The sequence below is a fragment of the Hesperophylax consimilis genome, chromosome 28, assembly GCF_061612785.1.
Source record: "Hesperophylax consimilis isolate HC1 chromosome 28, BYU_Hcon_1.0, whole genome shotgun sequence".
Lineage (NCBI taxonomy): Eukaryota > Metazoa > Arthropoda > Insecta > Trichoptera > Limnephilidae > Hesperophylax > Hesperophylax consimilis.
Window position 1 is genome coordinate 12,128,157 of NC_142863.1, and position 16,261 is coordinate 12,144,417.

The 16,261-nt window shown below is 38.0% G+C and overlaps 1 protein-coding gene and 1 long non-coding RNA gene across 4 annotated transcripts in view; one reads left to right on the forward strand and one right to left on the reverse strand.

Annotated features, from left to right (window-relative positions):
- Positions 1-16,261, reverse strand: part of d4 (double PHD fingers d4) — a 37,331-nt gene that overhangs the window by 15,525 nt on the left and 5,545 nt on the right. Inside the window, exons 5-7 of one of the 2 annotated variants that reach the window (XM_089648854.1) lie at positions 10,627-10,945; positions 9,770-10,006; positions 1,978-2,232 (exon numbers count right to left, since the gene is read on the reverse strand). In XM_089648854.1, the coding sequence (XP_089504980.1) occupies positions 1,978-2,232; positions 9,770-10,006; positions 10,627-10,945 (811 nt within the window). Of the gene's footprint in view, positions 1-1,977; positions 2,236-9,769; positions 10,007-10,626; positions 10,946-16,261 lie in introns of both variants that reach the window. The other variant, XM_089648853.1, reaches the window with a different exon arrangement.
- Positions 2,865-4,561, forward strand: LOC149410185 (uncharacterized). Of its 2 annotated transcripts, XR_016305057.1 has the most exons (4): positions 2,865-2,934; positions 3,753-3,819; positions 4,197-4,259; positions 4,361-4,561. It is a non-coding gene; the product is annotated as an uncharacterized LOC149410185 (long non-coding RNA). The 2 variants fall into 2 exon arrangements; XR_016305056.1 differs by lacking the exon at positions 2,865-2,934 and having other exon boundaries at positions 3,286-3,819.

The window sequence follows — 16,261 nt, forward strand, 5'->3', positions numbered from 1 at the left end:
CGGTGACCTACATGGCGTTCAACGTGTTAATACATGCATGTGTATGCATGCGTTGAAAACTTGCCGAGTTTTGCAGTAGTGAGCAAGAGGGGTACATGGTTTCGCTCGCCGCGCCACAATGCGTGGTAGCCGGCGGTCTGCTAGCTGAAATGGACGATCGTGCTTTTTATGGATGGCCAATGTTTTTTCCTCATTTTCAGCACTAATACATAATATTTGACTTGTGTCCATGTGTCCATATGTATTATGAATAAAATGATTTACATAAGTAATAAATGTAAACTATGTATTCATTTATATGCAACAAATTATCAATATGTGTACTGAATACAAAGAACCGTAACAGAAGGGTTAGTGAAGTATGTGTCTTTTAAATAATGGTCCTTTACATTACAGGTGTATTGTGACACTGGGATGGCGGAATAATAGTCAAAAAGACTGTAACTAACACAATACATCTCATACGACAGGTGATAACGATGAGAAACTGGACAGTCACGCAAACTCCGTATATACCTGCAGTTGTCTCGCTTTCATGCTAAAAGAAACAAGGGGATATGCCATTACCAAACATTGTTCACCCATACTACTGAAAATCGTCTTTGTTTCTACCTACACACCCAATGTACAACTTGCATTGCAGAGCTGCTTTAAAAGTCCGTGCACTATCAACACGCTTCCATGCCATATCTCCAATTGTTTCTATCATCTATGTTGGGAACCTAACTTCAAAGAATAATGAGGGATTACTGCAATATAAAATGTTTGATAATATAACAATATTTCATCACACTATTAGTACTATCAATTTGGTAATTTTTTAGTAAAAACTCTTTTATTCAAAAAGAGTGTTGTATTTTAGAACTTGGTCCCACAAAATAATTGCCAAAAAAAACTATTTATTATGATCAATTTTTAAATTAGGTTTCTTTGTAAATAGACTCTATCAAAGATAAATTTAATTCTAATCATATTTGGCTACATTCTTTTTAAACCCACATTCCACTGCATAGAATAGTTTCAAAGTTGTAATTTCATTAATTAGTTACGACTACATTCGAAATTTCATAGAAACCATAAAATATTTTTTAATTATAAAAAAAAAATCATTATTTCGCTCCGTTTAAAAACTTAACCTATGCAAACAAACTACCTAATTTCTTAGGTATGGTTAAAAATATAACTAGACTATGGAAAACAAATTATTCCATTATAATTAATCAATAAGTTAATGCAATTCCCCCCCAAACGTTGGCAGATGGCCTAATGTTGGCCTAACATTGTCCTAATCTTATTTCTTTGGCTTCCCCTTTGGCTCGTGGAGAGCTAACATAACGTGTCAAGACCTAAGAGGGCTTTAATTGGCTTTATGTTGACCAAAGGTTGACCACGCATTGACCTAGTGTTGGCCACGTAATGTTACATACTAGAATGAATATGTAGTGGAATAGAATGTAGGAGGAGAAATGCTTATAAAAAGCCAATCCCAAATGTAAGCATCCCAGGTCTACCCTCAGCCAGAGTGTAAGTTCGGTACAAGCGTTGCTGATGGGAGTTGGAGCTATGTGAATCCAAGGTAACTCGAGTATGATAAAATTATATTAAGTAACTTATGTTACTCTTTACGCTTTCTACCGGAGCGGCGTTCTCTGGGAGACCGTTTCGGCTCAGGTTTTGGTTTCTGCTTTGTTTTGGTGGCAGTGGGCTTGACTATATCTACAGCGGGCTCGTTCGTAGCGAGAATCGGCCCATTGGTAACGGCGAGGGGCCCGTTGATACCGACAACAGGCCCGTTGGTAATTGGTCCATTCGAAAACGTAGCGTGACTCGGCTCAATCGAAGCGATTGCTATAGGGGGTTCCGCCGTGACAACTGAACCTATTTCGTCATCGGAAGTAACCGGCCAGCCTGCCATGATGCTCTTGCTGACAAAGCGGTCAAAATCCTCGGCGTTGTAACTGGTGGAGGTTCTGTTACCTGATCTTCCGCAGTCAGAACAGGAAACCAGCTCTTCGGGGATGCCCGACTTCTTGTTGTTGGTGTGATCTCCGAGGCAGAAGTCGCAGTAGGGGGAGTGGGAGGCGGGGACTGCGGGGGCTGCGGGGGTGCCGCCCGGGGAGGCGGGGGGCCCGGCCCCTGCTGGTGGGGAGGGGGGCGCCGCTGATGACGACGCTGGGATGGCAGGGGCTGCGGAACCTGGCACGGGAGGTGAGGAACGTCCCGCTACTGCGCCTGCTGTAAAATAAATATATTTGTACACACCCAACAGAAGAGAAAAATTCATACAATAATGTAAAACTTAAAAATATTAAACATGATATTCTTAAAATTCTGAAATTGAAATTGACTATAAAATAATCCCAACAGGAAAAAATACATACTGAGGGGGATGCTATGCAAACGAGAGAAAGGAGTGAACCAGGGTTTAAAAGCGACCCAAGTTGTGGAGAGACGAAAACACATAAGTGAGTAATTCTCATCTAAAAATTTTCATCTAAAAGTTCTCATCTAAAAATTCTCTCCAAAAATAGGCCACTTGCATGCATTTTATAATAACTTGTGGATTTTTAAAAATTATCTCTAAGTTTACGAAAACATTACTAAAAAAAATATTAGAAAAATAGATTCTTAACCGGTAAACTGTGGCTCGACCGCCGGCGGGCTTTTTTGAAATCCGGCGGTTTTTTTTTTTTTAAATGCGATTTTAACCCTTATGTATAAAGAATTTGTATGAAGTAAAAGGTCAGAATCGCTTCCGCCAAGTTCGGACTAGAATTAGCTTTTTGTTTGATGAGGCTACGAGCCCTGTACGTGTAAATATAAATTATCTATGGTAAAGTGGCGTCGCTTGTTTTATGAGTTTATTTCCAACGGTCGGTTTCTGAGTGAGCGTTAGCTAAAAACGAGATTAATCAGTTAATTCAACAAATAAACGTAAGTAATTGTGTTTTTATACATAGTTCATTGACCAAGTAATGTGTTTTGATAAATATAAATCATTTTTGATATTGTAAATTTATAAAAGATGACGTAAAAGTTCGCAAAAATTTTGCAGGAACAATTTTTACTTTTTGGATGGAGTTATGTACATGATATATTACATTATTTGGAGTTATTCGTGTATCATTGTATGGAAAAAACAATTGTTATTATATATCGAAGCCCTCTTTTTGTCAATACTTCGTGATTATTTTTAAAAAAAATGATATGTCATGTCATGTGTCAAAAAAATAGCTGGGCGTAAATATTTGATTTTTAGATGGGAATATTTACGTGATCATTATGTTATTTTGAGTTATTCGAATGTCATTATGCAGGGAAAACAATTGAGATTATGTAACAAAGCCATTATATAGTCGATATTTAGTGAAAATATTTAAAAAAAATAAGTTGTGCATCTCTACCGTTTCACACAAATACATCGAGATTACTTTACATGTGTTAGTGTTTCAACCGACAGCGCCACTTTTTTTACTGCTAGCGGCAGATTTTAAAAGTTGTGTTATCAAGCAATTCGCGTAAATTGTACAAGCAGGTCCAAGAAAATGTAAACTATTGTTTACGGAAATATTTTTATTGGTATTTATTATTTATTATGAAAAATAGTAATAAATATCACAAAAGTCACAGTATTAGTAAATATCACAGTTGTATAGGGTGTCCCAAAAAATAATAAGAAAAAATATTTTTTGTTTATTATTATACAAAATTTATAAATACTAGTATATGTCTGATTGTTCCTATTATTATAGAATGGAGACTAATACTGGAGAGGTACGCGGTAGAAGGACTGGTGAGGCAGCGCCGGACGGAACGATGGTATGTTTTTTTATTGTTATTATTTGTGTATTAGTAGTAGTTATATTAGGTTGGTTGTTTGCTTTTTTTTTTTTATAGTGAATACCTCACAAGAGTCCCAACTGCTCCCGTCTGGAGCCAGTGAGACTATGGCATCCCCAATTGGGGGATGTTGTGAGGCTGAAGGTAAGTGGGGAAGGGAAAGAGGAAGGTGGGGAAGTACCTGGCTATTCAGATCTAGTCACTAAACACGGCTAAAGCCATTTGGAGCAACGTTTCAATTCTGAATGGTGGTCTTACACCAGGGCGATACTGGTAGTATCTTCCACTCTGGAAACTGCTTAATTTTTTCCAGAATTGAAAGACATTAGTGTAACAATAAATGTTTATTTTTTCAGGTTCCTGGAGCCGACAGAAGAGGCGGCAGAAGCACCGAAGAGGCAGCGCCTCTAGCAATCACGGTATGTTGTGTATTAGTAGTAGTTATATTAGGTTGATTGTGTGCTTCATCTTTTCCAGAATTGAAAGACATTAGTGTAACAATAAATGTTTATTGTTTTAGGTTCCTGGTCAGCCAATAAAAAGGAGGAGGCTAGACTTGGAGGAGCCCTCGGATGATCCAACCCCTTCAACCTCTACAGCTCCAACGACTCAGGTAATTATAATAAGACTAGGCTAACTTTTACAGTGCAATTTTTGTATTTTTCTTCCTCAAGGGCGCTTTTCAATGAAAATAAAATAATTTCGCATAGCTGAATATATATTTTTTCTTTCTATATATAGGTAGTCGACAATATCATCTTCGAATTTATCGGCTTCGATAGCGAAGATGATGACGAAGATGATGTCGACGTAAATCCCGATTGCGGTGGTGATCCCGAATATATCCCGCCCCTGGGGATCGAAACGGATGTGCCTGAGGAAGAGTTGGAGCTGTTGGGGGAGGAGGAGGAAAACCCCGAGGAGCAGTCCTTCACCTGGTCTGAAGACTTCTCTTCGTTCACGGGTCAGCGGTAAAATTTTACCGTCCTTCAGCCTGGCCCATCAACAGAAGTGTTCCCTCCGACAGTCGCTGCATCTGCCTATGATGTTTTCTCCAAAATATGGGACTTGGAAACAATGTCCTATATTGTAAAGGAAACGAATAGGCATGCATGGAGCGCACTGGACGAGATAACTACCGAAGATGGGGTATTGCACATGGCCGCCCATTCCAGGCTGAGGGAGTGGCGAGATGTGACGGTCCCTGAACTGTATTTGTTGTTCGCAATATTTATAATAATGTCCATTTGTTACAGAGCTGCCTTACCAGAATACTGGACAAAAGATATTTACTTAGAGATGCCTAAATTTAGGACTCTAATGTCTTATGATAGGTTTTGTCTGATAATGCAGTTCCTCCACTTTAGTGACAATAATGTCGGTTCCCAAGAAAAGCTTGCAAAAGTTAAACCACTATTGGACATAATGAATGAAAAGTTTTCCAGTCTGTACACTCCTCGTGAAGACATTAGCATAGACGAGTCCCTGTTGCTCTGGAAGGGTCGCCTAGGTTTCAAGCAGTGCATCCGCACTAAGGCGGCTCGGTTCGGCATTAAAACCTATGAGCTGTGCGAATCAACAACAGGGTACTTGTACCGCTTTATAATGTACACGGGAAAGGGTACAGAAGTCGAAGAGAACCACCTTGGGTTTTCGAGTAAAACTTCTAAAGTTGTACTTAAACTCATGGAGGGGTTCTTTGACAAAGGGTACTGCCTTTACATGGACAATTTTTATAATAGCATGCCATTGACTAGGTACCTGAAACAAAGGAATACCGATGTTGTCGGTACCCTTAATCGCCGCCGAAAGATGGTACCTCAGGTTATTAAAGCCATGAAGAAGAGTGTGCCACGGCATACGATTGTCGGTAGACACTGTGGTGACTTTTCAGTCGTTGCTTGGAATGATATTAAAATTGTCACCATGGTGTCTACCTTCCACAACACCGAAACGGTCATGGGTCAAAGAGGGTTAGAGAGATACCAAATGCCTCGATCTGTGGTCAGGTACAATTCCTTCATGGGTGGAGTGGATACCAAAGATTCGCTGTTGTCCACTTACCGCATGGAGAGAACGCGAGGTCACAAATGGTACATTAAGGTATTTCGTCGCCTGCTCAATGTCAGCATCCTGAATAGCTTGGTGATCTACAGGCAACTTCAACAAGACGCTGTGCCCATTCTTCACCGTACATTCAGGAAGCAATTGGCATTTGAGCTTATAGCGCGACACTCTCCCTTTGTGACAGCACCCAGACCGGTTTCTTCTAACGACAGTCATATTCTTCCTGCGCACATCAGATTAGAGAATTTTTCACATTACCTAGTTGAAACCACAGAAACGGACAATAGGAATCGCAAAATACGCAAAAGGTGCGTACTTTGTACAAGGCGTAAAATAAACAAACAGGTCGATTCCTATTGCGTAAAGTGCAAAGTTTTCCTTTGCATGGCGTGTTTTGTGGTTTATCATAGAGTTGCAGATTTATAATTTTTTTTCATTACTTGCTAAAATCGCTTTTTTTCCATTTAGATTATATTTTTTCTCTTTTGTTTAGACTATTTTTTTACTTTTTTTTTTAGTTTTTTTTTTTTCTGTTTTCATTCAAAAATATAAAAATTGCCATGACGAGGAAATTCATTATACCTAATAGTGGCAGTCCCATAATTACAGTTCAGGGAGTGTGTTAATTGTTGCAAGGTGTTGTTATTTATGGTGTTTGTTATTTATGGTGTTTGTTATTTACGGTGTTTGTTATTTGCTGCATTGGTGTTTTTATTTTTTTCTTGGATGTTGGTATTTGTGGTTGTTTTTTGTACATTGTGTGTTTGTTATTTGTGATGTTTCTTATTTGTTGCGTGGATGTTATTTGTTGCTTGGTTGTTATTTTTTGTATGGGTATTTGTGTATTGAATTGAAACGCAAGTGCATTGGTTAATATTTCATGTCCATTCATTGTATCTTCCACTTTTTAGGAGGATAGAAACAATGTCTAAAAATTGACATATTATCATAATAAATATGTATATGTAAAATAATATTTTTCGTAGTCGAGAGCCTGGCCTCTGGACCAAAGTTTGAAAAACACGTGTTTCATATAATATAAAATGAAATAAATATGATGAAATATAAATCTCCGACTTTTATTTTTATTGAACCACCCAGTACTTGAAATTGAAAAAATGCATTTTATGTTATATAAAATTGAAATAAATATTATGAAAAAAAATATCACTAAAATTTATTTTTATTCTCCTTGAATCATGATTCTTTGAACCACTCTGTATTTCGATTACAATGTGTATACAAGAATGGCGGCCATTTTGGAATTCCAGATATTGAAATAGACTTCAAATTGGTGAACTGTCTGAGGTAAATATTCTACATATTAGCATTGTTTTGGATATAAATTCATTATCGAAATAATAGGTGTTAGGTACCATTAGAAAGGTAATTCTATCTAGTTTATTTTGATGTAATTTTTACAATATTTCGCAATATAATTGTGTCAAAAATCAGGCTGGTAAAGTGACGGCAAAAATGTTAGAAAATTTACATCATAGTGCATAAATATATTTTTAGCATTATTTATTTACAGGTTTCTAGTATAAAAAAATATTATTAGTAACAACAATAGTATGAACTACCAAAAACTGAAAGAATTGCTTTCATAACTTTATACAATACGACACAAAAAAATTCTAAAGTGCACGCTTGGCGTGAGATTTTTTTTTGAAAAGCCTAAAATATTTTACATTTTCAAAACAACGTAAATGCCATTATTTCTTTGAAAACACCTTTGGTTTGTTTTTTTTCATATAGGCTATTTATTCAGGTTTGTGTGGAAATAATAAAATCCGTTTATATTCATATACATAATTTTTTTGACAATTGTTTCCCGAACGGGGGAATTTTTGAAGTGAAACTTCTTTAGGCGCGTAATGAATTTTCTGGGACGGAGTAAAACCGAGTCAGGATCGACACGAAAATGCGGGTACCCCCACCACCGCTCACCGTTCACTGTCCCTCTCTCACCATATGCGCTTGTTGAGGTGGGGGAGCCGCTCACGAACGTTCTCTCCCGACACGGGACAACAATCGATGCAGTTTTTGCACGATTCATTAAGGATTTAAGTGCTCATGTATATATCTCGCACTTTAGTTACCATAACCCAATTATCACGACATTAGGAAATGATATTCATGAAATTGACAATGAAAATGGCACATGATTGGTAAATTGTCATTGTAATTTCTTTGTAATTTTTAATTGTAATATTGTTATTTATGTAATATTGTATACTTGTGAATAAATTGAAAATTTTTGGAACTATACATTAATCGAACGTCATTCATCTATAAGAAAATATTAGAAAAAGCAAATCCATGCTTCGTCGTTGAATTATTTAACCTCTAATTTTCAAACTAACCTAAGAGAGAAAATAGAGATGATGAAATGAAAATAGAGAGAGAGGAATACTAGAAGTTTCACTTCTGTCTTGCGTAGGCTTGACACACCCACTTTTTTATTAATTTTTCAGATAAAGTTAGCTATTCTGGGAAAACGTCTTACGATATAATCATGAACTATATATGAATAATTAGCTACATTATCTGGTAAACAGAAAACAATAAAAAAAAAGCAAATACTTAGTTTTTTTTCCGAAATTTGAGAAAAAACTCATCAAGGTAATTTTCGCGCTGTTTCCGAAATCTGCCTCACTTTCAAGAGGTTAATGGTAAAATATTTATTAATTTATAAATTAGCTTGTGACATCACTATATAAGAATGTCCGGTTTATATATTCTTCATTTTTTTTTTTAAATTCCACACTGATTTTAAAAATCCAGTTTTTTTTCAAATGAATTGTAAAAAAAAACTTGATGATATAAATAATATGTAGGTATAATGTATTTATATCACCAGGTTTTTTTATTTAATTTACATAACTTGAAAATGATTAGGAGATTTTTTTGATATTTTTAAAATTCATTATTAATTATTTTTACATTTTCGTACCTAATTTCGAACCAGGGGGATCCTGTGTTTATAGCCCCTGGTTTCGTACCTAATTTCGAACTAGGGGGACCCTGCGTTTATAGCCCTTTGTTTAAGTGATTTTTTAGGTTGGCAGTACCTACCTACCAAACCTCACTTCGATTAGCTTCCACAATGTTATGTCAAATATAAAGGAAATTACGCATGTATTAACATTTACGAAAATAATATTAAATGTCACTATTTTCAATAGTCGTTTATTATTGTCATTAAGGCGATGCACTACGTCGTGTAATATTTTAAATTGATCAATAATAACCCTTACTTAGATGGTGATAAGGTTTAAATTCCCGCTTAACACCATCCGCCTGTTTTGATTTATGCAAGAAAAAAACATGGCCAAAAAGTGCCTTTTATTTTATTTTGTGATGTTCAGGCATAAATATTTAATTTTTTTTCGATCATTTTATAAATAACTTAATTTTCCACATTATACAATAAAATCATAACCGAAAATGGGTTCGTAAGTAGGAGATTTTGAACTTTAAAGCAGTTTTCATAGGCCTTATACATTATTTTTTTCTGGGCTTATAAAAAGATTTATCTAAAAAATACTCGATTATTTCAAAGGCCAAGATGTATTCTACTCACAGTATTTAATTAAAGCATCTGAAACATTTCTAGGCGACCAAATTTTGTAAACCAAAAACACATGATTTTGCATTACTACGTATGGCATCGCGTTAAGTTGAAACAAAAGTTTGTTTTTAAAAAAAATGCATATTAAAAATGGTAGTTGTATGTAAAATTATACCATTATTCCTTGTGTTTAGTATTTATGAATGTAAAGAAGTATTGTTTAAGTATATAGTTGTTTAAATGATATGATGTTGTGTTGTTGTTGATGTATTAATAATAATGACTTACTATTCCCCGTGATGAATGTGACATAGCTGTCCTGGTACTCGGTGGTAGGCTGGTCGGGCGGAACAATGGGTCCCGCAGCGGGGGGGGCTACGAGGGGGGGTACGACGGGCGGCTGGGTGGAGCGCGCCGGTGAGTCCCGCGAGTCCCCGTCTGAGCCCCCACCACCTCCACCCTCCTTGTGCGAATGCGTGTAGTGATAGGTCAGGCCGGGGCGGGTCTTGTAGCGGGCACCACACACTGTGAACATATCGTGTCCTTATAACATGGGCATAAAGGCGAAAATGTTAAGTCGGAAATTTGACTTAATAATGCAATATTATGAAGTTATTTACACTCTATACTGACAGAAAATACTATTTCGTGTTAAATTCAAAATTTTCATAATTTTAAAAATAAATTTAAGTCGAAAACTGATATTTTTTACTGTATTTTTGTTTTGCCTTATATGTTTTGCCGTTGTCATTTCTGGAAGAAAATTTTAACTAAACTTAAATGTCATTGACTGTAGGCGTTTTGCGTATTACTTCTATAAACATCACATAACATTTATTGTATGTTTTTCGCTTTTGTTTGACAGTTCGAGTAGAATATTATTTTCCCAACAGCAGATGTAGTGGATTGAAAAGAAAGTGAAGCAGTCAATTTGAAACTAGTACCTGACAGACATCAAACATCTGGCCAAATATATACTACTTACTAATAATTTTTAAAATTTTTAAAATATTTGTTTTTAAAATTCTAACAGACATAAACAAAAAAGATTCTTAAATTAACAAGACATCTTAATATTATATTTTTATACCAACGCAAACTGCAAAATATGGTTAAAAAGAAGAAAAAACTGGCATCAAACATACAATCGCATCCATAAGGCTTATCCGCATCCCCTGCCACCTCATATGGAAGGCTCTGCTGCACGGCCTTCTTGCGCCCCCTTCCTCCGCCGCGCCCCCGGCCCTTGGGCGTGGCGGCCGGCGTCTCAGGGGTCTCGGGGGGCGCCTTGCTGCGGCGACCAGCCTTAGCGGGTGGGGTGCCCCGAGCGGGTGTGTCAGCGGCCCCCGCGCCGCGCTTGCGCCTCGCCGCATAGCTCTCGTCCATGTAGTCCTCGTCCGAGTCAGGTTCGGGCTCCTCGAGTTGGTCCAGTTCTTCCATGGTCATCTCGTCATAAAACCATTCCTGGAAATGACAGAATAATTACATTTTGATCTGTAGATATAGTATCAATGATTTACATGTAGAAAAGTTCCATAGAACACCGTGTAAGTACAAGAAAATGAGGAGCATAGGAAGAGCGGCAAACCCATCGGCATCCCATCATTCCCATACCAGGGAATGGTAACACCTTGTTCGGACTGAATGACACTGGGGAACAGTGTCACGAACGGTGCCTCCGAGATAAAGAGTGGCATCTCAGACTCGGGGCTCTGCTGTAGTGGACCTTCTATTTCCCTAGATACTCGTGGGATCAAAAGTGGACTATTCGAACAAACAAAAAACAAAGGGCCTTTGGGGAACCTAGAGGGGTGGAGAAGAGCTGAGGCCACCTCAGTGGACTCTTCCCACAGAGAACCCAAATAAAGAGGATCTTCCAGGGGATCCATAGGCGGGAAAACAGGGACCCTCACGGGACCTGGAAACTAACTCAAAGGAATGAAGTGAAATGGGAGATGAAAAAATGGGCACAACGTCTGAATGCTCAGAGGAACTATCCATGTACCTTCTTCGCTGTCAGACAGTAAATGAATCCATTCGCATGTTTGGCAAGAAATCACTTTCATTACTTGAAATTTTATCTCAATTCTATCGAACATGTTCGTTGAATTCGGATTTGTTTAGAATTTAAGTGTCATTTTTAAAATCGGAACTGATTGTGCTGTATTTTAATTATCAGATACAAATTACCACTACGCCGTTTGGATTGTGTTACATTATTTCAAAACCAGTACAAACAGAATTGACTGTACACATTGTTTGGTTGATTTTAAAATTGTATTTTGAATATTTATTTACACAGTAAATTATATCCCAGCTCTGGGTAAATACAAGAATGTTGAATATTTATTGTGATTTATTTTTGGGGTAAAGTGTCGTGTTGCGCTTACTCCTTATTTTACAAACATTACAGTGTCCATCATCTGCTCTGATGATGAACACTGATATGTAAGAAGGAGGAAGCGCACTACCTCAAAAATAAATCATGATAATACTGGCCGCGAAAACCTCAAATCATGTCATGTTGAATATTGACTTAAATGAAGTTCTGAAGTGTTTAACCCTTTCAGAAATATTTAAAAATACATAGATTTCCGATTTTTTTCCTCATTATCTAGAGCGAATAAACATTGCCAGTTTTCGTTTTCCAATTGCTGACATAACTGGCTTTGCCCTATATTTTTTTTACAAATTCAGGCAGAAGCCAATTTTATATTTAGAAATGTGTTTTATGTGTTTAATCTTGACCGAATTATTTCTCCCGATTTTTTTTGTGATGTAAGTTTCGATAGTATTTTTTCAATGTTTAATTTTTACATATTTTTTTTAACTAACTAACTAACCATCACGCCGTTTCCCCGCAGGGGTAGGCAGAGAGGACGGACCGCCAAACAACTCGGTCTTGGCACACACTCCTTGCCTCATTCACATTCATACATCGTCTCATACATACTCTTCTATTATTCTGACTCTTGACATGGCCCGACTCGAGTATCTGATTCACTTGATCGTGCCATGTCTTCCTCGGGCGTCCCCGACTTCTGCTACCATTCACATTTGCATCATATATCCTCCTTACACTCCTATCTTCGCTCATTCGCTCTACATGCCCAAACCATCTAAGCATCCCTTTCTTAATCTTACTCATTACGCTTACATCAGCCTTGCACTCTTTGCGGATCTCCACATTCCTCACACGATCAAACATGGTTTTACCACACATACGCCTCAGGGATCTCATTTCAACAGCATTTAATCTACTTTCATCCTTTCTTTGCCAGTTCCATGCCTCACTTCCATACATCAAGGTAGGTACCAGCACTCCGTTGTGGACTGCTAACTTCGCTTCTTTGGACAATTTTTTGTTAGCGCCTACGGCGTTTAGTCCTCCGTTAACGGAATTACCTGCATTTACTCTTCTTTCGATATCTCTGTCAGCCTTCCCATCTCTCGTAAACATACTTCCTAAATACACAAACTCATCCACCTGCTCCAAGTATTCCCCATTCACAATTATATTGCACACTGTTTTCGTACTCTCTCTTTCAAACACCATTACTTTAGACTTACTTACATTCATCATTAACTCATTCTTCATGCATACTTCGTTCATCCTAGACACGAGAGACTGTAGATCATCTATACTATTAGCAATCAGCACCGCATCATCAGCATACAACAGGCAACATACTTTCAAATTATTCAAATTCGCGCCCAATCCCACCTCTTTCAATTCTTGCATACAATTATCCATGTAAAGATTGAATAACCACGGTGACATTACGCAGCCTTGTTAAACACCTTTTGTGATATCAAACCACCCCGTAAAACCACCGTTTACCCTAACACATGCAACGCTTCCCTCATACAGAGACGCAATTGCCTGTGTCAGATTCGTATTCACTCCATACTTGGACAACACCTTCCATAGCTTTTTCCTGTCGACTCGGTCGTATGCTTTTTGTAAATCTACAAAGGCACAGAAAAGTTTCTGGTTTTTTGCCAGAAACTTCTCAGTGAGCATACGCAATGAGAAGATCTGGTCCATGCACCCCCTTCCACTCATAAAAGCACCTTGCACATCCCATATTTTATCCTTTGTTTCCTTTCTTACTCTTTCAATCAAAATTCTACCATACAGCTTGCCAACTGAACTAAGCAGGCTAATAGCCCTATGATTCCCACATTCCATACGTGACCCTTTACCTTTGTATAATGGCATGATCACAGCCCTTCTCCAATCTAAAGGCGTGTAACCTTCCTTTAAACATTGGTTAAAAAGATTGCACAACCATGTGAGAATTACACGGCTACCTCCTTTAAAATATTCAGCAGCAATATTGTCAAACCCAACAGCCTTACCATTCTTCATACATTTAATCGAGCTTTCTATCTCATCCATGCTAATTTCGGTAACATTCACTCCATTGTCATTCATATCTGATTCGCCGCTGGAATCACTGTCACTCACTTCGCTTTCGAAGACTTCCTCGAAATAATTCATCCATCTCTCTTTTATTTTTTCCTCATTCGTCAACATTTTTCCATCTTTTGATTTTATCACTTTCATGCTTCCGTTTTCTGGGCCACTCCGGGACCTTTTGACTTCTTTCCAAAACAACTTAATGTTTTCTTGGAAATGGTTTGTCATTTTCATTCCTTCTTCCTCTTCCAGGCGTTTCTTTCGTTCTTTCACTCCAACTCTTACTTTTTTCTTACATTCCTTATATACTTCTTTCGCTCGATACTTCTCTTCGCTGGAAGCACTGCCAGCCGCAATCAGACACAACCATGCTTTCTTCTTTTCTGAGACCAGTGCTTTAATCTCATCATCCCACCATGCATCACCTTTCTTCCTACCTTGCGTACTTATTCCACAAACCTCCCTAGCAGATTCACAAAGACACACTTTTATGTGGTTCCATGTTTCGTCTATGCTTAGACCATCCATTTCCTTCGCATTCAATCTTATCTCTGCACAATTCACATACTTACTTCTCACATTATCGTTTTGCAGTTTTTCTATTTTGACTCTTGTCGGAGTTGGTACCGTTTTCACTTTAGAGCGCCAACCGCGAAAGAGGTTTACTCTCGACACTACAAGAAAGTGGTCAGTTTCGACCTCAGCCCCTCTGAAAACTCTTGTGTCCTCGGTAACAGCTCTCAACCTAGAGTCAATTACTACAAAATCAATAATTGACCTCTCATTTCCTCTTTCCCACGTATATTGGTGGATACCTTTATGATCGAAGAAAGTATTCGACACAAACAGGTTCCACTCTAAACATACTTCAAGCATTCTGTTCCCGTTGTCATTCGTTCTTTTATCCCCAAACATACCTAAGACCGAATCAAATCCGTCACGTCTAATTCCCACCCACCCATTCAAATCGCCTGCCATTATAATCCTTTCGTTCATATTTTTTAGTCTCATTACAACATTCACACCAGTCCAAAAATCATCTTTCACTTCATCGCTTTCAGAATTAACAGGGGCGTAGCAAATAACAAGAAACACCCTTGTCAAACCGATTTTAAATCTGATCCACATTATTCTCGGACTTACACATTCATACTGCAACATACATTCAATCATTCTGGGAGACAGTAGCGCTGCAACACCTTGACAAGCCCTCTCCGTATCTGGTCTCCCAGACCAAATGACGAGCCTATCATTATGCTGCATTGTACCGCTACCTTTTTTCATACTCTCTGTTATACAAAGTACGTCCAAACATTTGCTCACCATAGTATCACACAGTACGTTCATCTTTCTTTCCATTCCTCCTCTAATGTTCCATGTACCAATTCGACATTGATCACGTTCCGTCCTCCTCTTTGCGCCACCGAAGGGTTGGCGATGTGATGGATAGCGAACCTCATCGACATCTTTGTCGGCCATTCCCTTCCAAGTACTACTTAAACATCTTACTTATACAACTTATCATATCGTTACACACATAAAACAAATAATACATATTTATACGCTTAATATAACATTTAACTTAACAAATAAACTACCACTAAAAATAGTTATTTTATTACTATATAATTGTTTTAAAACACTCCATGTAGACAGCAAACCAAAGAGCGCGGGTTCAGTCCGATTTCATCCTTCATTTCCAATGTCATTATTCCACGCGCGGAAGGGCACGAGCGGTGGGGAGCGGAGGTTGCGGCAGGGGTTGCATGAGTCACCAAATGACTCTTTTCTTGTGCGGGTTCAGGGTAGATTCAGAGATTCCGAGATTCCGAGAAACGATGATTCTGTGGCCTAAGCAATGTCATATGGCCCACACACATGGCCCACATTCTATAACGGCACTGTATAAGCACTGTATGCGTCGGACAGCGGGGTTTGCAGTATTGGTGCGGGTGGACGAGGGGCAAGGGGCAAGGGCCGAAGGGATGATCACATCTGGTGAATGTTCAAAGCACTGATCTCGTATTATAGGCACAGGAATTCACACATCTTAGGATTAACAATATTATTTGTCACCTTTTCTTAAAGTCGTTATACGTCCACACTGGTCACAGTAAAATTAGTTTTTAGTACACTTAAGCAACTTAAATACAGTAAGGAACATTTATTGACACTTTTAAGGGCGGAATATATGAAATTTCCCTTGTAATTGTCGAAGAAAGACGAGACCGACCAAAACGCGTCAGGCTGCTCCGAGAGCCCGACCAGAACCTCTGGTCGGGCTCTCGGATGGTGTTGTTTTTTTTAAAAAAATACTGTTTTTACCTGTCACAAGTGACAATTATATAATATAGATA